Genomic DNA, 24,213 nt, shown 5'->3' on the forward strand with positions numbered 1-24,213 from the left:
ATAGGGTTATCGTTACCATCTTTCTAAATTCCATATATATGTGTTAGTATGCTGTAATGTTCTTTATCTTTCTGGCTTACTTCACTCTGTATAAGGGGCTCCAGTTTCATCCATCTCATTAGGACTGATTCAAATGATGAATTCATTTTCTTAATAATGTATTTTGAAGTGTAAGAGTTACTAATTTTTATAAAGTTCAATTCTTTTTCTTTATGGATTGTGCTTTTGGCTTCATATCTAAGAATTCTTTGCCCAACTTAAGGTCATGAAGATTTTTCTCCTGTTTTCTAGAATTTTTATAACTTTAGTTCTTACACGTAAGTCTGGGCTCCATTTTAAGTTACTTAAAGAAAAAAAAAGATATTTATTTATTTGACTGCGTGAGGCTTTAGTTGCGGCATTTGGGATCTTCATCGAGTTATGTGCAAATTTTTCCCTGCGATGCATGGACTCCCTAGTTGTGGCCTGCAGGCTCGGTAGTTGTGTGCAGGCTTAGTTGCTCAGTGGCAGATGGTATCTTTAGTTCCCTGACAAGGGACAGGACCTTTATCCCCTACATTGCCAGCTGGATTCTTAACTGCTGGACTACCAGTGAAGTCCCTGAAGTTATTTTTTAATGTATGGTGTGGGGTAAGGGTCTAAATTTATCATTTTGCCTGTGGATATCAGTTGTTTCAGTACCATTTGTCTCTCCCATCAGGAAGCTTCTATAAGCCTCTTATCCTTCTCCATCAGAGGGCAGACCGACTGAAAACCACAATCACAGAAAACCAACTCACCTAATCACATGGACCAACAGCCTTGTCTAACTCAGTGAAACTATGAGCCATGCTGTGTAGGGCCACCCAAGATGGTTGGGTCATGGTGGAGAGTTCTGACAAAATGTGGCCCACTGGAGAAGGGAATGGCAAACTCTTCTTTTCTTTTCCCCAAAAAAAGAAATGCAAAAAAGCAAAATGACTGTCTGAGGAGGCGTTACAAATAGCTGTGAAAAGAAGAGAAGCAAAAGCAAAGGGGAAAAGGAAAGATACACCCATTTGATGGAGAAGGCAATGGCAACCCACTCCAGTACTCTAGCCTGGAAAATCCCATGGGCAGAGGATCCTGGTAGGCTGCAGTCCATGGGGTCGCGAAGAGTCGGACACAACTGAGCGACTTCACTTTCACTTTTCACTTTCATGCATTGGAGAAGGAAATGGCAACCCACTCCAGTATTCTTGCCTGGAGAATCCCAGGGACTGCGGAGCCTGCTGGGCTGCCATCTATGGGGTCGCGCAGAGTTGGACATGACTGAAGCAACTTAGCAGCAGCAGCAACAGCGTACCCATTTGAATGCAGAGTTCCAAAGAATAGCAAGGAGAGATAAGAAAGGCTTCTTCAGTGATCAGTGCAAAGAAAGAGAGGAAAACAATAGAATGGGAAAGACAAGAGATCTCTTTAAGAAAATGAGAGATACCAAGGAAACATTTCATGCAAAGATGGGCTCAATAAAGGACAGAAATGGTATGGACCTAACAGAAGCAGATATTAAGACGAGGTGGCAAGAATACACAGAAGAACTGTACAAAAAAGATCTTCATGACCCAGATAATCACAATGGTGTGATCACTCACCAGCCAGACATCCTGGAATGTGAAGTCAAGCGGGCCTAAGGAAGGATCATTACGAACAAAGCTGTGGAGGTGATGGAATTCCAGTGGCGCTATTTCAAATCCTAAAAACTGATGCTGTGAAAGTGTTGCACTCAATATGCCAGCAAATTTGGAAAACTCAGCAGTGGCCACAGGACTGGAGAAGCTCAGTTTTCATTCCAGTCCCAAAGAAAGGCAATGACAAAGAATGCTCAAACTACCGCACGATTGTACTCATCTCACACAGTATCAAACTATTTTTTTGGGCTCCAAAATCACTGCAGATGGTGACTGCAGCCATGAAATTAAAAGACGCTTATTCCTTGGAAGGAAAGTTATGACCAACCTAGACAGCATATTAAAAAGCAGAGACATTACTTTGCCAACAAAGGTCCGTCTGGTCAAGGCTATGGTTTTTCCAGTGGTCATGTATGGATGTGAGAGTTGGACCGTGAAGAAAGCTGAGTACCGAAAAATTGATGCTTTTGAACTGTGGTGTTGGAGAAGACTCTTGAGAGTCCCTTGGACTACAAGGAGATCCAACCAGTCCATCCTGAAGGAGATCAGTCCTGGGTGTTCATTGGAAGGAGTGATGCTGAAGCTGAATCTCCAATACTTTGGCCACCTGATGTAAAGAGTTGACTCATTGGAAAAGACCCTGATGCTGGGAGGGATTGGGGGCAGGAGGAGAAGGGGACAACAGAAGATGAGATGGCTGGATGGCATCGCTGACTCGATGGGCATGGGTTTGAGTAAACTCCGGGAGTTTGTGATGGACAGGGAGGCCTGGCATGCTGCGATTGATGTGGTCGCAAAGAGTTGGACACGACTGAGCGACTGAACTGAACTGACTTTCTGCTATAGAAGTTTATAATTTAGTTTTCATGTTTGCCTCTTTCATTCTCTCTTCATTTAGTGATAGAATTTGGATTAGATTATTCAATGTTTATATTATTATTTAATTATGAAAAATTTCCAGTTGAGCCATGTAGTAGTGTTTTGTGGCAATTTTTCTCTCTTATACATCTTGTTTTCCTGGAATTTAATAGTTTTTTCATTTATTGTTTATTTGACTTAATTGCCACATACTTATGAATTCAACTTCATTCTCCTGCCAAGTTTGATAAATCTCTCATTATATTATTCACATAGTTGATATAGTCTGTTATTTTCTGTTTTCATGTTCTTAAAGAAATCACTCCTGGAGGTGTTGGCCAGTTCAGTTGGGACATTATCCCACAGTTCTTACTGGGTGCCTCCTTCCATCCTCCTGTCTTCTTATTCAGTTGCTAAGTTATGTCCATCTCTTTGTTACCCCATTAACTGCAGCACGCCAGGCTTCCCTGTCCTTCACAGTCTCCCAGAGTTTGCTCAGATTCATGTCCATTGAGTCAGTGGTGCTATCCAACCATCTTATCCTCTGCTGCTCCCTTCTACTTTTGCCCTCAATCTTTCCCAGCATCAGGGTCTTTTCCAATGAGTTGGCTCTTTGCATCGGGTGGCTAAATTATTGGAGCTTCAGCTTTAGCATCAGTCCTTCCAGTGGGTATTCAGGGTTGATTTCCTTTAGGATTGACTGGTTTGATGTCCTTCCTGTCCAAGGGACTCTCAAGAGTCCTATCTTAGACATCCCTTTGCTGTTTTCTTGTCTTGAGTACCCTACTGCTGGAATCCCATGTCTTTTTTCAGTGTGGGTTTTATTTTGGTGAAGCAAGTCTCCAATATCCCCTTGAGAAATTAATTGTAGGTAAATGGTTTGATGTCTTACAGAACTGAAATAGTCTTTCTCATACTCTTGACTTTGAATGGTACTTGTTGAGCACAAAATTCTAAAGTGGAAATTATTTTTGCTTGGAATTTTTTCAGGCATCTTGGATATTTTTCTTTTATTTAGTTAGTTTTTCGTTTCTCACCTTGTGTTGTTGATTTCCAAGAGCTCTTTTTTTTTGTTCTATGAATATTTCACTTAAAATTGCATCTAGTTTTTGTTTTATGGATTTTTTATCTCTTCCTATTTTTCTGAGCATTTTAATGTTAGGGGTTTTTCCTTTCTCTCGGTTTAAAGTTCTTTTTCCCTGGAATAATCTCTGACTTCTTCCCTGCCCCTTGTGGTCTCTGTCTTTCTTGTTAAAGGATGCTTAATTTCTGGTGATCCTTGGCTGTCTGTTCCTATTTAGAGGCAGAGGCCTCAAAAGATGATAGGAAGCTCTGTGTGCGAGGTATTCTCTGTCAGCTGATCTGGTTAAGCTGTTTGGCTGGAAAACCTCTAGCATTATTCTCTTTAGGTCTTTCTTGCCTGCTAGTTAGATTCTCCAGGGAAGATCCTTCCAGTCACTGTTTTGGTTGCCAGTGTTCTGGTAGACAATAAATATTAGAAGATAAAGGATGTTAATTTATTATATATCTTTTACTTGAATGTCTTGTTTTTGGTGTGGAACACTTAACCACATTTGTATCTGATATCCTGAGATATTCTGTTTTATCCTCTCCAGGGAATAAACCCCTAGTGTTCTTCCAGAGTGGGGAAGAAATCAATACCCAGTGTGTGGTGTATAGGGTAGAGGATCTGAGGAGCTCATTACTTCTTTGGCAGACTTTCAACCAATTCTTCTGTTTTCTGCTCTACTTTTACCCCCATTTTAAAAGATGTTGCCAATGAAGTGAGCTTTTTGGTGACTGGTATAAATCCAGTTGCCTTCCTTGGCTTTGAATTCAGGTTGCTTATGTCAATCAGTCACCACTTAGCCACCTGCATTCCAACTTCCAATATTTTATAGCTACTGTCTCATCTCCTATTTTCATTCTCCTTGTGAGTTTATATCTCTAAATTCTCTTTGCTGTTATTTTGGTTAAAACTTTAATTTTGGAGAAAGAGTAGAGTGCTTTAGTCTTTCATTTTAAAGCATGAATCTGTATTCTTTTATACTTTTTGTAGTATGTGTTTTATTTGCATAATTTAAACATGTTATTTAAAAAGAGTAGTAAGGAAAGAATTCAGTCTTCTCCAAAACTTGTCAGCTTGTGGTAGGATGAGATAACTTTTAATTACCTATCTTAAACAGTGTGGTGGTTTCCCAGTGGACAGTGATTTATTTATATACTGCTTTGCATTTCTATCTTAGCTTTTGCAGTCGATATCTTTTACTGGCACATTTCTTTTGGGCAAGGACCATAACATGTTCCCTGTTTTTTGAGAAGTAAGTTATCAGATATATCAGAAGTGCCTGAAATTTACTTAATAAGAATTATATTTTCTTTTGATAGGTTGAAGAATGCCTCATCTGATATAAAACAAATGGTTAAAAGTGAAACAGACTTGGATATTACTGCTGATCTCAGAAAGAAACTCCATAGGGCTAAGAAAGAAAAATTAGAAATAACAACTAAGCACAATGCAGAGGTAGAATTTATTTTCTTCTTATGTAATGTTAAAGTAGAGTTTGATTGTTTTAGATTCATTTCGCATATTAGAAACTCCTTGTTTTGACATTTCTCACTATAACATTCTCATGCTTATTTAAAAAGGAAATTAATGTGATTTTTTAAATATAGTGGAATTGTTTTGGAGTGTTAAAGTAGAAATTTAATGAACTTTTGTGTTTATTTGTATGTTGTCTTAATTTTATTTTAATTAACAATCAACACATTTGATCAAAAGTGTTAATTGATGTATGTGTTTGATGACTAAGGGATATTTATAAATTAGACATTTTGGAAATTGTAATGTACGTTCCTTATGGTCTCAGTCATAGAAGTTTCTTAAACAAATTTGAGCATGGACTTTTTAATAATAGTGTAATTCATGAATTATCATGTTTCTTTTTAAATTATATCATTATATCTTTTATTTTATTAGCATGTGTTTATATAAATATATGAATTTCATATGTATATGCATATATTTCCAAAGACACTAGTTACTTTTTACTCTAGGATAATTCATGAATTATATGTATATGTCTTTTCTGTCTGTTGTCTTTTTTCTCTGTTTTCTTCTTTTTCTCTGTTTAAATCTTACTCATCCTTAAAGCTCAGCTTGGGTAGCCTGATGTAGTGAAAAAAATATCAAATTACAGAGACCTGGACTCATTCTTGGTCCTTCCATTTACAAGGTATGTGGCCTTCAGCAAATTATTTATCTTGTACATCATTGGTTTCTCCTTGTGAAACACTGGTCCTAAAGGGTTGTTGAGGTAATTAGGTGAAATAGAGCTTGTGAAGTGCCTGTGGACAGTAATACTAGTTGTAATTTATTGACAGTCAAGCGTAAACTGTATTTTCCTTCTGTTTTTGTTAAATTCCAATGCTGTTCTGTCGGGACACCTTTTAAAGGTGAAAATAATCATTTTTTTCTCTGCTCTTCCATAATATGTTGTTACAGATATTTTAGAGCTGGAACATTTATTTCACACTTACCTAGTCTTTAAGCTTCCTGAGAGCTGAATGCAGTGACCATGTTTTGTCTCTGTACCTCCTGAGTTGCTTATTGGCACATAGTAGGTCCTCAGTTATTGTGTGTTGAATAAATGTTTTTTTAGCTTATCTAAGAAATGATGGTTTATGATTAAAATGACAAGTGATCAGTATGTAACTGTTTTATTTGTATTTTTAATGGCAGTTGAGATAATTTTAAATAATTGAAGTAGTAATTGCTTTTATTTATGTTGTATTATTGCATACTGAATATCAGGTTGTATTTGTTAAATGGGTGCTAATTATTCAGTCTCCAAAACTTATTTTTTAAAACCAAACATACATTTTACTTGAGAATATTAGCATTGTGATAATCATTCATCTATTAAATATGTTCTTTCACATACATTTATAGTTATCACATTTCTCTTGGCAGAACATGCATTTACTATCTTTTATATGATCAAAATATTTTGAATTATGTGTTCAAATTAAAAAGATAGAAAATTATCTTATGGAAGAAAGGGAACTTTCTCAAAATAGGTAATTATGATTGGTTCAGCTCCAATTGCTGTACATTCTTATTTCAATTATTTGTTTAGATGATTTTACATATATATTAATTTTTTAGCCATATGATTTCTAAATGTGTCCATTTTAAAGCAAGGCAGAGAAGAATGAAACCATCTAAAAACTAAGGCCAGATATTTGCCTTATCAGGTACTCCTAATATTAACACACTGGGTGATTGGCATAAAATATCTTTAAAATCTAAGTGTCCATCAGTAGCTGAATGGATAAAGAAAATGTTTGTATATACACACACACAATATACATATTTAATGGAATATTACTCAGCCATAAAAAGAGTGACATCTTGCCATTTGTGACAACATAGATGGACCTTGGGGGCATTATGGTAAGTGAAATAAGTCAGACAGAGCAAGGCAAATACTGAATGATATCATTTATGCATGCGTGCTAGGTAGCTTCAGTCGTGTCTGACTCTTTGTAGAGTCTGACTCTTTGTACAGTCCTATGGACTGTAGCCTGCCAAGCTTCTCTGTCCATGAGATTCTCTAGGCAAGAATACTGGAGTGGAAGAAAAAAAAAGAATACTGGAGTAGGTTGCCATTTCCTCCTCCAGGGGATCCTCCCAAGACAAGGATTGAACCTGCATCTCCTGAGTCTCCTGCGTCGGCAGGCGTATTCTTTACCACTAGAGCTGCCTGGGAAGCTCAATATCATTTACAGGTAGAATTTAAAAATTAAAAAAACCCCAAGCTCACAGAACAGAGACCCCATCTCGAAACTGTTTTCTGGTATTAAGAGTAATACTACTTGATGTCCAAATGGAATTGATTACACAAGTACCAGAAGAGGTAAAAGGACAAATGGGAGATGTTAAGGTGACCCAGAGGGTAGTAACATTAGGAAGCCACTTCTACGGTTGAAAAAATTAGGGCCATGGATGGAGGGCCTATCCAGAAGTATTTGCAAGCACAAGGAAGAGATGCTACTCAGGGCAGATTGAGAGAGGGACAAATACCCTGGCGTCTCCTTTCCTGTCCTCAGGTACAGCGCAGTGCCTCTTATTGACTCACTCCTGAGAAGCCATGGTCAAGTCATCATGGCACGTGTAGTTCCTGGAATACAGAGCAGTGTGGAGAAGGATAGGGGGTGGAGTGGGTCTGAGGACAGACAGGTAAATGACTGGCATAACTGGGAATGCCCAGATGTTAACAGCTTTATTCCTGTGCAGGGAGGGATGGAGTGATGCTGAAGTTAATGGAATTATCTTGAATGTGTAATTAAGGTTTTTTTCATTAAACCTTACTATATTAAAAGATAATTTTAGATTCTTATTTTGTGAGTGTAAGTGTGCTGAAGTTGTTACTTTTATAACATTTTTAAAATGAAAATTATTTTTTATATGTTAGAAAGAGTGTAACTCCTTCTGTGTTCTACATATTAACAGCTACACAGCTACTTAACGGTAATTTCTGATGTTGCCCTTTAGAAATTCTTTTTGTCTTTTCTTCTTTCTTGGTAATCGAACCATTATTTCTAGCCTGATGTAGTAGCTCTGTGCTTTCCTTCATGATAGCATTCTCTCTCATCTGCCATCTCTTTCTCTCCCTCCAGCAATAAGTAATTTTTATTTTCTTTGAACTATCATAATATTTTTACTTCTTTTGTAAAACTGATCCCTTATGCCTTTCTATAGCATTTCATTACTTGTGATCAAGAGCTCTATAATGTTTGTTTTTATACTTTCACTGTACTTGAAATATAGCAAGTATTTAATATCATTTAATGAATCTTTTTTAGATCACAGAATTTAAGAGTGGGAAGGGACTTTATAAATCATCTGGTTCAAACTCTTGCAAATAGTAGATAAATTAGATATTTGTTTATTAAAACCCCTGCAGAATTGGTGCTTTTATTACTTTATGCTCTATCAGTAATATCATAATCAAGAGAAATAATATAAATGATATTTATCAATATTTATCAGTAAATATTTATAAAATATTTACCTTCTTGATTGCAATTGTGGATTAGAAGGGAAGGAGAGAATGAATTTTTAAAGGCTTAATATATGTCATGCCTTTTTTACATATGACTTTCTGATTAAAACCTGTTGATTTCTCTTTATTTTGGATAAGAATTTCATGTAAGAATTTTTTTCATTTTAATTTTTGTACTCTAGTGGATTCTCTAGAATAAGAAAATTAATCAGTGTTATTTGGTAGTAAGGTTACTGCTTCTTTTCCAGTCTTTTAGGGAGTATCAATGTGTAAATTCTTGTCTTACAAATATTACAGAAACAAATTTCTGTGTTAATTTAAGTGTTTGAGTACATGGTCTCGTAATCTTGGAGACATGTTTTAATATTGGATCATGATATCAGAAATCTGCTTTTAGCTGGCAAGCTATGAGAGCCAGATTGCCAAGCTACGATCCGAGGTTGAGAAAGGAGAGGCATTGCGACAAAGTCTGGAGTATGACCTGGCTGTTGCTAGAAAGGAAGCTGGACTCGGAAGACGGGCTGCTGAAGAAAGGCTAGCTGAGGCTCACAGGATCCAAGAAAAGCTCTGTGGTAAGACTGTTTCTGTTTCTTTCCATCTTTAGGGTTGTGACGTCGTTGTCTCTCATTGCTCCCTGTTGTGTATGGATTCCATGTAAGAGCAGAGGTATGACCGGCTCTGGATAGACAGACTTTGCTGCTGTGTGTATGCTTTCTGGCAATTATGTGAACACTCATTTACTTGACATTAATGCTTTTTGTATATGTATAGAAAGAGGTTAAAAATTCTGTTAATCACTTTGTAGAGCACTTGTTCCGTGAATAATCAGTAGAATCAAATAGAGATTTAAAAAAGAATTATGGGCTTCCTGTCCCAGGTAATCTGAAACAGAATCTCTAGCCTCAGAGAATCTATATGTTCAAGAAGCATTACAGCTGATTTGTTGATTAGCCAGGTTTGGGAACCACAGAGTTTAATATATATAAAGAATTGTGCCTAGCTATGTGTATGACTTATAACTAGCACCTGGGTCGTGGAATGGAAGATTATCAAAGTCTTCCACATAGATGACTGCTATCCCGATTTTTAATAGCAGGATATTAATTAATTTTTGCCTCCTTTTTGTACTTTAAATGAAAAGAATCACATAGTATGTACTCTTTTGTGTCTGGCTGCTTTCCCTTGACACTGTGTTCATGAGTTCATCCCTATTGTCATATGAACTTAATGTTGATGTTTAATACTATATAGTGTGAACATACCACACTTATATTCATCCATTTCTGTTGACAGTGGTAGTGGGTAGTGTTTAGTTTTTGGTTATTAAGAATAGTGTTTCCCTGAACATTCTTGTACTCAGTTGATTTTAATGAAGAGAACACTGAACATGAATTCAGAAGGTTTAGATTTAGGTCCTGATTCTGCCACATACTGATACTTGAGACTAAATTGTTTTAAAAATGAAATGAGAAAACAAAAATGCTTTGTTAATTGCATGGACTCAACAATTGTCAAAGTTATAATATTATAAAGCTTAGTCTGGCCATTGGTCAAAAATGGTTTTGATTACCTTTGATATTTAATTACTACACTACTGTCTGAAACTTAGGATTATAAGGCTTGAAAGGCACCAGATGTACAAGTTAATGACTTATATTTAATTATGAAGAAATTGAAGTCCAGGAAAGATGGAATGTTACTTGCCCAAAGTCAGATGATTTCAACAGACATTTTGCAGAGGAAGATAGAATTCCAGTAATCACATGAAAAATGCTTCCCTTCACTTGTCATCAGGGAAATGCACATTAAAATCATACTGTCACTGCATAGACATCAGATGACTTCAATTGAAATGACTGTCAGTACCAAATATGTTCAAATATAGAGCAACTGGGAGTCTTTCTTGTATTTTGTTAGTGAGAAAGTAAAATGGTACAACTACTTTAGAAAAAAACTTTGCAATTTCTTTTAAAATAAGCATATTATTTTCTCCAATGACCCAGAAATTTCACTCTTTGGTATTTTCTCTGAGAAACATTTGTCCACAAAAGACTTGTATAAGAATTTCATAGCAGCTCTATTTATGACAGCCCCAAATTGGAGAAAAACCTTAAATGTCCATTGACAAAAGAAGAAAACATTTTTGTATATTCATTGGACAAAATACTACTCAGCAATAAAAATGAACTAACTCCTGATACATTCAATAACATGAATGAATCTCAAGAATATTATGCTGAGTGAAATTTTACATAGAAGACGACTTCCTATATGGTTCCCTTATATGAAATCATAGGACAGAAAAAACTATTTGTTGGTGAAAAAAATCAGAACAATGTTTACCTCTAGGATGGGTTGGAGGGGGGGACTGATTCGAAAAGGAGGGGGAAATTTTCAGATTGAAGGAAGTGTTCTTTATTTTGATAAGGGAAAGAGTTACATTAGTGTATGCACTTATCAAATCTCTTTGAATGGTACACTTAAGATTTATCAATTTCACTATATGTAAATTTTACCTGCAAAATAATTGAAGTATATATTTTAATTCTAATTATTGATATGAATGCTCAGTTATTCAGGAGTGAAATGTACTTTTATTTGCACCTTGTTTTGAAATGTATAAAAACTATGATGGTCTGATGGATGGAGAAGATGAATGCATGCATGGATAGATGTATGGATGAATGTGTAAAGAATATACATATCTAAAAAAATTAAAAAAAAAAAAAAAGAATATACATATGGCAAAATGTTAATAACCATATAGAATCTAGTCTGAAGTTTATAGGTGTTCATTGTACAATACTCTATTACCCTAAACTTTATTTAAAAAAATTTTTGTGATAAAATATTGAGAGTGGAGTAGAAAAAAACCCAGTGGATTTATGGGATATTAAAAGAGATAATCTCATAATGATTGAGAGAGGAGACAAGACAGAAAATATTGGAAGTTGGAAAACAAATGGATGAGGGATAACTGACTTAGCAGACTTAAGATGTCAGAATCCAAAGCCAAGAAATAGGAAAAGCTGGCAGACAACTTGTTAGATGGTCAAAGGCTTATGAACTTGAAGCTTGGAATTCCTTTGAATTAGGAATTGGAATAGCTGCAGTAAAATAAAGGAGGTTAGTTAAAAGCTGTTTGCTCTAGAAGCACATATGTTCTTAGATTCCCTTTCTAAGAGCCTGCTGTTCTGGGATTGCTCCCACTTCCTAGTGTAAATCAGGGGCTTAATATCTGGAGATGATAAAATACAGGGTTTCCAGACTGGCAAAACCAGGAAGATAACACACTACTACTGAATACTGAGGATCTATTGGTTCTAGATTCCTTTTTCTATTGACTTTCCCAAAAGTGAGCCTTGAGATTACTACACTCCGTGTGGGAACTTGGAAGACTCTTCCATGGGTCATCTGACCAAGCCAGGAGAAAAACCTAATGATAGTGATGTAGCGAGTTTCCTTATAAATGGCCCACATTTATCAGACCACAGTTATCAACTTCTGTCCTCAAGCTCAGAATCTGGGTAGTAGTTATGTGGGTGTATAAAAGATGTGCCACCCTTATAGTTAATCTTAATTGGAAGCAGATAACCAAGAATTAGGATCTCCCTGGTGGCTCAGATGGTAAAGTGTCTGCCTACAATGTGGGAGACCTGGGTTCGATCCCTGGGTCCGGAAGATCCCCTGGAGAAGGAAATGGCAACCCACTCCAGTACTTTTGCCTGGAAAATCCCATGGACAGAGGAGCCTGGTAGGCTGCAGTCCATGGGGTCGCACAGAGTCGGACATGACTGAGCAACTTCACTTTCACTTTCAACCAAGAATTAGCAGATACTTGGGGAAATCCTCTAAAATGGAGTGAAAAGAATTAATCTGGAAGAATCAAAAACTCTGCAAGGAGAAGATTTAACAAATGAGCATTATTAATATCCTCACAGCTGAAAAAGAATATGTTCCATCCATGGTATAAGAACTGGGGGATACAAAGAAAATAAAAGCCTCTTAGAAATTAAAAATATGAAGTCAGAAATGAAAAATGGCAACAAAAGCACTGGAAGATGAAGATGAAGATGGAGGAGACAAAGGTCGAAAGATAAAAGAGAAAAGGCAAGAAACTTTGAGGACCAGTCTGAATAGTGGATGATCTTGAAAGAGATGAGAGAGAAAGCAGAAAGGGATAAATGATCAATGAAATTACTTAAAAAGAAAACACCTCAGAACTGAAAGATATGAGTTGCCAGATTGAAAGGGCCCACTGAATATTTACCACAGCGGAAGAAAATAGCCCACGTGAAGACATAGCATTATGAAATTCCAGAAAATAGAGACAAAGTAAAGATCCTAAAGGTTTCAGAGAGAAAAGAAAAAGAAAGGAAAGAAAAAAAGAAAAAGCCATTTGCAGAGGAACAGGAATCAAAATGGCCTTAAATTTACTTGCAATACAGGATGCTAAATGATACAATATTATCTTGTAACTGAATGGGAGGAAGACTTCTTGAATCTTTTAAATAACTTTTGTATTTTGAACCCTTTGAATACATGATCCATTTAAAACACAAATATAATTAGAAATAATACTACAAATAGTGTGGTTTATTTTTTTTTTTGGTTTGTTTAACGATTATAGTCAGTTCAGTCACTCATTTGTGTCCCACTCTTTGCAACCCCATGGACCGCAGCACGCCAGGCTTCCCTGTCCATCACCAGTACTCCCATGTTATCTTTACAGCAACTTAACTAGGAGGCACTTTATTCCCACTGAGTGTTAGAGAGTCAGAGAGGTTTAATCAGGTGGTAGGTGGTGAAGACAGACCTGGAAGCCTTTCATTACTTCTTTTCTAGGTGCTGAAACAGAACAGCAGCCATAGTGAGTTGGGAAGTGATAGTTATTGTTGAGTTAATACTAGGATGGTAGGTTAGTTGAGCCTAACTTTAAGGGAGCAAAGAGTTCTAGTTTTAAGGTTCACAACCTCAATTTTGTGATGGTCTTAAGTATGAGATGTGCCACAAATATTGTTTGCCAAGTCAAAAATCAAAATTTGTAACCTATCAAGTCTTTTAAAAAGGACTATCCAGTTTTTTTTTTAAACTCTCTCTCTTTTTTTTTTAAACATTTATTTTCTTGAATAGGAGAAAAAGCATTTGAGTTGCAGCTGGTGCACCTAAACTTGGATGTGCTCTAGGAATATGTCATAACCAATTCATGGTAAAATCACCTATCTGGAGGGGAAGATGAGATTGAGAAATCATAAAATAGATAGGTTCTGGGACAGGAACTTGTCAATGTTGACTGATATGAAGTGGTTAAATGTTTTGTTTTAAGATTACATTGTAAATCAACTCTAGTGCCTAGGTTTTTGAGCTCCTATGTTTTAATTTGTAGTTGTAAATATACCTGTTATTCTTTTATATTTTTAATAGCTCAGAATGTAGAACTTCAGGGAAAGGCAAATGAGATCGAGAAAGCATTCCAGATTTCCCAGCAGAAATGGAAAGAAGAGTGCAGAAGATTTGAACATGATTTGGAAGAAAGAGACAATATAATTCAAAATTGCCATCAGGAATATGATTTACTTACGAAAGAAAAAAGCAGACTAGAGAAAACTCTACAGGTAAAATATTTCATGAAGAAATTTTTCTGTATTTAATGTTCATTGATATGTATTATGGGCTTCCCTTGTAACTCAGTAAAGAATCTGTCTGCAATGCAGGAGACCCGGGTTTGATTCCTGGGTCAGGAAGATCCCCTGGAGAAGGAAATGGCAACCTACTCCAGTATTCTTTCTTGGAGAATCCCATTGACAGAAGAGCCTGGCAGGCTACAGTCCATGGGGTTGCAAGAGTCGAACACAACTTATATGTATTATACATTATTTGAAGTTCTCTTTGGAAAGGAAAATGCCAGAAAGCAAGCAAATCTGATTTCCTCCTCACTCCTCCCAACTCCTTTCCTCTCTCCCTTTCTTCTTTTTTTTGGGGGGTCATATTTGCAGGTCTGTTTTGTAATACACTTTAGCAATATGTGAGTATATATACTATTTCTTTTGTGAAAAACAGTTTGAGTTCTCTGATCAAAGTAAAAAAAAAAACCCACTTATATGGGAATATTGTAAGAAGATAACCCACAATCCTTTTGGTCTAGCAGCATGAAAAGTTGGAATTTTAGAAATGTTAGAAATGTGGGCCCTAGATTTTGACCTGAATATACAATAAATATAGAAAAATTTTTATATATCTGATATAAACTTCATTATATATGTAGAGTACATTGTATATTGGCATGGTAGGTGAAATATATGATGACCTCTTACTGAAATTATTGTGAGCTATTTATCCTCCCATTTTTTTGTTCTTTTTTAGTTTCTAAAGTAAAAGTGTGGTTTAAAGTTGAAGTTGCCACTCATGTAAAAGATAGATTTTGAATTGTTTGAGTTTGCCATTTTTTTCCAAGTACCAATTTAAATTAAAAAAATATGTGGTAAAAGTGCTTTCCCTTTACCAAGGGTGTAAATGACTTTTCAGAATACTGGAAATAAATCTTCACTAAAAATAATTTTACAAATGCATTTGCCAAATGTAAAAGTTTTAGCACAATGGTTCCCTTACATTGTCAGCATGTCTACTTTTGATTTCCTGCTTGCTAACAGTCACAGTTGTCTCTTCTATTTACTGTAATGTTCTTAGACCCTGAAACAGTGCCAGACATGTACAAGGGCTCCATTAGTATTTGAGTGGGGGGAGTTTAGTGACAACTGGAGCGACAAGTCCCTGGGCTGCTCTATGTAAACTGCCCCACGTAAAATGTCTTAGGGTTACGGGGAAAGGAGAGGAGTGGTGCAGCTTTCCTTGGAGCCGGTCAGCCTGCATCTCAGATCTCTTACAGATCTTGATGTGATCTTGGTCATCTGTTTGGTAGGAGAACTTTGATTTTACATGATTGGCTTTGAACTAATCTGCATGGAGACGTTTGGGAGTAAAGAGGAGTCACTGTTTTCTCCTGAGGGGAAAAAGCCTCAAGGCTCTCCCTGTTGGCTTTCCAGTAGTGTTGGGAGGAGGACAGTCTTTACTTTGCAGATCCATGCTACAAAGGACAGGGGAGGTTTTCCCTCTCTCTCATATAAACCGCAGAATCTTTCCCCTTGTGTTAATGCAGATTGAGTTTTAAACCCTACAGTTTAGAAAATTGGGCTTCTGAGGAAACCTGCATTTTATACTTCTAAGGTTGAACCAAATTAGTAAATGTAAATGTAGTGCAACTAAGAAAATCCCTGAAGAAAAGCATCTTGCAAATACTGCGTATCTGTAGAACAAGAAATTAGTTAATACTCCAGACCTATTTCATTGAAATGTTTTATTTCATTTTTCAAATTTTTAACATTTTAGAGTTTTCTTAATATTGATTTGTTGCACGAAACTTCTTCTCCCCTTTTGTAAATACCATGTTCTTTGTCAGGTTTATATATGAGTTATCAGGGACAATCCAGTTAGTTTGTTTATAGGTAATTAGAGCTTTCCATATTATCTCCTTTACATACAGATTTACATAGAGATTACATATATGCCCAACAGTCTACTTTGTTTTTGTCTTTTTATCAGGATGCATTTTGTTCAGTCCCCTGCAGTTAAGTTTTTTGGAAAGATTGGTTTAAATATCTATATTTAATATCTACCTGTATCTGTCTATACTGTATCTATATCTACCTGTATCTATCAATATCTGTATCTATATCTACCTGTATCTATCATTATATGGATTACATATATGAAATGTTGCTTGAATTAAATGGGTAACCATAGCTTCTTATTCAGATATTATTCTGATTGCCAAAATATAATCATTCTATTAATTCTTTTAACATAAATTATAGTGAGTTTTAACAGCCTATGGGTAAGGAAAGCCCTTTGTATATTTAAATTGGGGATGAAGGAAGAAAGATAACTTTTATTGATCTAATAGTAAAGCAAGATTTTATTCGTGTAAAGGAAGCGTTGGAAAAACATCAGGAGGAGAAGAATGAGATGGAGTCTCATATCAGAGAGACAACATTGGAGGAACTTAGATTACAAGCAGAACAATGGGAAGCAGAGAGAAGAGAGTTACAATTTATAGTACAGGTATTTAAAAATAATAATTCAGATCCTTCAATATGTCTTTTTAATGCTTATGATATTAAAATTTACATTAGTGAGATAATTGACTCACCTACTCAAGGAGAAAATAATTCGTAGAAGGCCATGTTTCATTTGTAGTTACATGAAAATATGGGCAACTGTTTCCAAAAGATACTATTAGAGTCAGGTGACTTCCATTGCATAAATTATTTGATTTTTAAAGGACACATATACACTTGGCATTTAGTGTTCCAGTTTAAAATGGGAGACTATTAGCAGTCTTTAATAACATAAATAGAATAATTAGATTTTGGATATTAAAAGATGCTTACAAATCATATAGTATAGTAATACTTTCTTTTGAACTCTTTTTAAGAAGTGCAAATTCTTAATCATGTTTTTTAACCCTTTCACTGCCAACACACAGTGCAGTTTGAAAACCACTGATTTCATCTAATAATTTCTGTTATAGATGAGCAGACTGCAGTTTGTGATTTAGTCATATCATAGACTGAGCAATTAGTGTGGGAAAAGATTATGAGGCTCCAGATTCTTACTTCTGTGTATATTGCATTTCTTTAGGACATTCTATAAATTACTTTGAAGGAGAGTTAGGAGAAATTAAAACTGTTCATTCACTAATCAACTAACTTAAAATTTCAAATAAATTTCCATCATTTCTTCTGTTAATTTGTGATAAGACAGTTTTTCTACACAAAATGACATTGAAATGTAGTCTTTATATAGATGTCAAAGGTATGTGTTCTTTACAGAATGAAAAAGGTTCACCTAAAATAAATTTTACAGTTGCTTTTTGTGTTAGGAACAGTTTTGTAAGATGAAGGTGGCCCCAAACCTGCAGAGAATAGGAGGCACCTATTTCTTTAAGAGTGAAATCTGGCAGTAAACAGTGGAAGTACTGAATTTATTGCATATGTAAGTGTTCAGAATACCAGCAATATCACAGATTTCCCAAACCTTTGTTCCTTGGGCAATGCTTTTCTTCCTAGTCACTCCCTCTGTGAAATCTGTAAAGATAAGTTACTCTTTAGACCTCTTGGTATTTTTAGAGTCTGCTTGTAATTTTTTAGTTAGTTAGTCCTCTCACTCATTCAGTCACTTGTTCCTTTTTTCATTCCCTAAGTACTTGCTGAGTTCCTGCTGTGGGTCCTGAGGATATAAAATTGATTAAGATATGATTTCTATCCTAAAAGATCTTTCAACATGGAGAGGCATGTAAAGAGAGGAGAAAATATTGTAATATAATAATACAATTTTAAAGAAAATGCTATGGGGTCATAAAAGAGAAATGAATTGCCTGGGAGTTTGGGGCAGAGGGCATTTGAGCTGTTATCGATAATTGTCTTCACGGTTACCTAAAACAAGCAAGTATACATAAGTAAATGAAAATAACCTCTTTATTTTTGAATACTCAGAAATTTCCACTACTACCAATCAGAAGCCCCAAATTTATAAAATATATTGCAGAGATCTATAGTTAAATGTGTAGATGATACGATTTTAATACAGTTTCCTGATCAATCCTCTAAACCTCACATGAAACGTATGTGGTTAAATCAGACTTTATATTATGAAGTATTAACGGAATTTGGAATTCTTTGTCAATCTTTAATTGTTATGCGTGGGAAGAATAGGAATATATTCCTTAGTTACTGCCACCTTCTGTGAAATAGATTTTATTGTATTCCATAACTGAAATGTTCAGAACTGTCTCTTAATTCCTTGTCCTTTTTAACAAAAGAAAACTGCTTTTCCTTTTATAAAGCAAGCTTAGAAACCTTTTCGATTTTAAAAAAGTCTTGAGGGGTAGATGAAAATTCTCTCCTCTCTCTATTGGCTGTTGATGGGTTTAGGTTTCCATCCTGTATTTAGGTGTTAGTATCACATAGTGTTCTTTTGTGTAACTCTCTAAGGGAATTCTGTTTTTAAAATAAATTTAAAAAAAACCTCAGTGAAGCCCCATCTTAAACAGACAAAGCTGGTATAGTATTTCTCTCATCTGGGCTTTAGAATTCAGGCTTGTATAAAAGGAAAATCTTAATTTTATGCCATGTCTCCTTTCTTTCCCAGTAATTGAAGTGATAAATAGAGGTGTACTTCTCTGGAATATTAATGGGGATTCTTAGTGGAGTTATCGCATTTAAAAAAAGTGTTTTTCATTTTTTTAAAATGCATGTCCTCTTTGATAAACATAAAAATTCCATGCTTCTCTTGGCATTCTTTGAAATTTCAAAACAAAGCAAAGTCATAGTAATTTTAGAATGACATATATATTGTTGATCTTGGGAAAATAGGTTTTGGTTCTATTTACTTAAATTATTTATTTGTTTGTTTCTGCACTAGCAGTGGAAACTTTGAGGATGCTTATTAGCCATGAGCTTTACTACTGTAGGCAGCGTGGGACTTGCAGTGGTAAATCGCCAAGTTCTGTCCTTTGTCATTGTTATAGTTCATTTCAATGTATAACTCATCAGTAGGATTGAAAGCATTTAGAAGATGCATGTATGTTTTCATGTTTGTTTTACTTCCAAAATTCTGTAACTAAGCCAGGGAATAAAGTGACCCTTTGCTCATTCACTGACTAGATTTGATTTATATATCTAGTGATCAAGTGAGGTGAGAGCTTGTGATGGCAAAGGAGCGTGGGAAATGTGCATTGAAAATAATACCACGTGGCTGATTCACGTCAATGTATGACAAAAACCACTACAATATTGTAAAGTAATTAGCCTCCAACTAATAAAAATAAATGAAAAAAAAAATTCCAAAAAAAAGAAAAGAATACCACAGACTGAAGGAGGAAGAGGAAGAGTTGGGGGTGGTGGTAACGGAAGATGTCAGACTCGGTGTGGGATCAGATTCGGCATCAGTGGGATATGTGCTAAGATAGCAGTTAGGGATGGGGTATCAGCGTGTCAGTGATCGACCAGGTAAGCTCAGCTGTGATCCAGGGACAACTTGGAGTTTGTTGCATGGAAAGGAAGTATTTCAGAATTTTGTCTTAAATGATCTCGGGTAGCAAGGAGCTTTTCTTTGTAGTTTCCTGGGAAACTGTCCACTGGTGCCCTGTGTAAGCAAATGATGCAGAAAGTGAGTCTGGCACTGGTACTGCCTGTTATTTCCAAACAGGAAATATCTTAATAGTCAATTTATAGAATTAAAATATATTGTTCTTATTGTAAAAATGCCCCTAATATAGGGAACTTTAAAAACAGAAAGTAGAGGTCTGCCCTGTTACTCTGCCCACTCCAGTCCTACCCCTCATCTAAGGATATATAATCATATATAATTACATAAATATGCCTCAGTAATATTTGGTGTCCATCTTTTAATTCTTGCATTATTCTTGTAGTGCTTGTGAGCTTTTCTGTTATGTGGGAATTCCTAATACGTTTAACAAATCCCTTATTGATCTACATTTTATTTCCTTCAAAATTTTTTGCTTTACTTTAAAATGATTCACCAACATCCTTGTCTGTGTCTTTGGGCTGTCATAAAAGTGATTCAGCTCTGTAAATGCCTAGAGGTATAATTGCTGAATCTTCAAGTTTTATAACTGTGATAGGTATTACATAAAGTTACCAGTGAACACTATTTTTGATTGTAGAACTGTGCTGACTGGGGATTTAGAGAGATAACCATGTACTGGACTAAGGATGTAACTATATCTATGTTGTTTTATTTCATAGGTTAGGAAGGAGGAGTACTTTAACTCTGACATGTTTCTAACTATTTTAATCCTTCAGACTTGAGACCTTATTTTGGAGTTCAAGAAATGTTGTTTATATAAGTGCATATAAAGAATTATACTTTTGGGGCTGTGTTTCTAGAAGATGTGGAAAGAAAGGAAGTTTATTTTCTAACAGCACAGTGTGGTTTACTTTGATGTTAAAAGTCAGTTCAAAAACAAACTCCATTTTAAAATATTTTAAGTTCAACACCTCCCTCTAGTGGGAAAAAAGAAACTCACTCAATTTCCCCTACCCTTTCAGTCAGTCAGTTCAGTTGCTCAGTTCTGTCCTATTCTTTGCCACCCCATGGACTGCAGCAACCCAGGCTTCCCGGTCCATCACCAACTTCCGGAGCCTACTCAAAATCATGTCCATCGCGTCAGTGATGCCATCCAACCATCTCATCCCATGTCGTCCCCTTCTCCTCCCACCTTCAGTCTTTCCCAGCATCAGGGTCTTTTCCAATGAGTCAATTCTTCACATCAGGTGGCCAAAGTATTGGAGTTTCAGCTTCAGCATCAGTCCTTCCAATGAATATTCAGGACTGATTTCCTTTAGGATTGACTAGTTCGATTTCCTTGCAGTCCAAGGGACTCTCAAGAGTCTTCTCCAACACCACAGTTCTACCCTTCATGTGATTTAATTAGGTTGGGATCACCAACTCGAAGGACATGAGTTTGAGCAAGCTGTGGGAGTTGGTGATAGACAGGGAAGCCTGGGGTATTGCAGTCCATGAGTTCTGAAAGAGTCGGACACGACTGAGCGACTGAACTAAACTAATGTGATTTAATTTTTTACACACACAGACGCACACTCACTTACTATAGGGATCCAGGTAGCTTTGGTTTGATTAGAAAATAAATTCTGTGACAAAAAAATTAAAAAATTTATTTGGGAGGAGGCAAGTTAATTTGGATGTATAACTGCATGAGGTATTTTATAGTTCTTTTGTAATTTTCTTATATATTATAAATCACCCAAGACATTGATTATATTGACTAAACCATACACCTATAACAAGTATCTGAACATACAAAATTTTTTTTTGTATATATATATATATATATTTTTTTATTAGTTGGAGGCTAATTACTTCACAACATTTCAGTGGGTTTTGTCATACATTAATATGAATCAGCCATAGAGTTACACGTATTCCCCATCCCGATCCCCCCTCCCACCTCCCTCTCCACCCGATTCCTCTGGGTCTTCCCAGTGCACCAGGCCTGAGCACTTGTCTCATGCATCCCACCTGGGCTGGTGATCTGTTTCACCATAGATAATATACATGCTGTTCTTCGAAACATCCCACCCTTGCTTCTCCCACAGAGTTCAAAAGTCTGTTCTGTACTTCTGTGTCTCTTTTTCTGTTTTGCATATAGGGTTATCGTTACCATCTTTCTAAATTCCATATATATGTGTTAGTATGCTGTAATGTTCTTTATCTTTCTGGCTTACTTCACTCTGTATAATGGGCTCCAGTTTCATCCATCTCATTAGAACTGATTCAAATGAATTCTTTTTAACAGCTGAGTAATATTCCATGGTGTATATGTACCACAGCTTCCTTATCCATTCATCTGCTGATGGGCATCTAGGTTGCTTCCATGTCCTGGCTATTATAAACAGTGCTGCGATGAACATTGGGGTGCACGTGTCTCTTTCAGATCTGGTTTCCTCAGTGTGTATGCCCAGAAGTGGGATTGCTGGGTCATATGGCAGTTCTATTTCCAGTTTTTTAAGAAATCTCCACACTGTTCTCCATAGCGGCTGTACTAGTTTGCATTCCCACCAACAGTGTAAGAGGGTTCCCTTTCCTCCACACCCTCTCCAGCATTTATTGCTTGTAGACTTTTGGATAGCAGCCATCCTGACTGGCGTGTAATGGTACCTCATTGTGGTTTTGATTTGCATTTCTCTAATAATGAGTGATGTTGAGCATCTTTTCATGTGTTTGTTAGCCATCTGTATGTCTTCTTGGAGAAATGTCTGTTTAGTTCTTTGGCCCATTTTTTGATTGGGTCATTTATTTTTCTGGAATTGAGCTTCAGGAGTTGCTTGTATATTTTTGAGATTAATCCTTTGTCTGTTGCTTCATTTGCTATTATTTTCTCTCAATCTGAGGGCTGTCTTTTCTTTTGTTGTGCAAAAGCTTTTAAGTTTCATTAGGTCCCATTTGTTTATTTTTGCTTTTATTTCCAATATTCTGGGAGGTGGGTCATAGAGGATCCTGCTGTGGTTTATGTCGGAGAGGGTTTTGCCTATGTTCTCCTCTAGGAGTTTTATAGTTTCTGGTCTTACATTTAGATCTTTAATCCATTTTGAGTTTATTTTTGTGTATGGTGTTAGAAAGTGTTCTAGTTTCATTCTTTTACAAGTGGTTGACCAGTTTTCCCAGCACCATTTGTTAAAGAGGTTGTCTTTTTTCCATTGTATATCCTTGCCTCCTTTGTCGAAGATAAGATGTCCATAGGTTCGTGGATTTATCTCTGGGCTTTCTATTTTGTTCCATTGATCTGTATTTCTGTCTTTGTGCCAGTACCATACTGTCTTGATGACTGTGGCTTTGTAGTAGAGTCTGAAGTGTTTTATAGTGTTTTATCATATGCATAATCATAATTTATCCATTACTGGGTTGATAGAGACTTAATCTCTTTCTAAGTTTCAGTTATTTCAGGCAATGCTTCCATAAACATCAAATATTTTTATTTGGGATGTATTTAGTGTATATGCAATTATTAGATAAAATATATGCTAAGTTATTCTCCCAATTGGTTGTATCAATTTAAGAGAAGACTTTCTCTTTTCTTGAAGTCTCTTGAACGCTTGGTATTTTTCAGATTTGATTTCTTTTGTGTTAGAATGTGTGTGAAATTTCTCTTGCTTTAATTTCTGTTTCCCTGACATTGCTCATGTTATGTTTATTGGTCATTGATGTGTCTTCTTTTGTGAACTGCAATTTTATTTTTTTCCCTTTATCCTTTTTGTTTGTGTATTCTTTTTGATTTATAGGGGTTTCAAATACATTTGATAACTTGGTTGCTTAAATCCCATGGCAAACATCTTTTCCTCTTTGTGGAGGCATGGAAACAATTTACATTGTGTGCAGTTTTAAATTTTAATGTAGTTGAATGTATCAGTATTTTCTTTTATTGATAGTACTTTTTAATGTCTCATATAACCTAAAGTCATAAAGAAAAAATATTTTTCTGTATAGAGTATGAAGGGAGGTTTAATTTTATTTTTTTCCAAATGGATAACCAAATGTCTCTGTACTAGCTATTTACCTGTCTATGCTGTTACCACTTATTGATTTAAAATGTCATCTCTGTCATATATCAAGTTCCTTTATAAAATCTACAGTTTGGTTCCTGGTGCTGTGTTCTGTTTCACTTACATGTTGATCTGTTTCTAAATCAATACTAAATTGTTTTATTTGCCATGGCTTTAGAGTAAATCTTGATATCAGATAGAGCAAACTCCCTTCTCCATATTCTTAATACATTTTCTTAGGGAGTGGGGAGGATAGTTATTCTTAGCCTTTTAATCTTCCATGTGAGTTTGAGAATTGACATGTTGTTTATATTCCACCAAGAAACCTTGTTGTAATTTTATTGGAATTGAATTGGATTTATAGGTCAGTTTGCCATAAATTGACATCCTTAATTTCTTCTGCTTTCCACTCTTTTTTATTTTTCTGTTTTTGAAGAGGTTTCTTCAGTTTTATATTGCAACTTTTCTATTGAATTCCCTTTCTGCTTTTAAATTTTT

General features: G+C 35.7%; 1 protein-coding gene across 1 annotated transcript in view; it reads left to right on the forward strand.

The window, feature by feature from the left end:
• Nucleotides 1-24,213, forward strand: part of CCDC171 (coiled-coil domain containing 171) — a 322,272-nt gene that overhangs the window by 10,036 nt on the left and 288,023 nt on the right. Inside the window, 4 exon segments of the mRNA XM_043486967.1 lie at nt 4,896-5,031; nt 8,973-9,147; nt 14,000-14,190; nt 16,562-16,693. Coding sequence (XP_043342902.1) covers nt 4,896-5,031; nt 8,973-9,147; nt 14,000-14,190; nt 16,562-16,693 — 634 coding nt within the window.

The sequence above is a fragment of the Cervus canadensis genome, chromosome 14, assembly GCF_019320065.1.
Source record: "Cervus canadensis isolate Bull #8, Minnesota chromosome 14, ASM1932006v1, whole genome shotgun sequence".
Taxonomy (NCBI): Eukaryota; Metazoa; Chordata; class Mammalia; order Artiodactyla; family Cervidae; genus Cervus; species Cervus canadensis.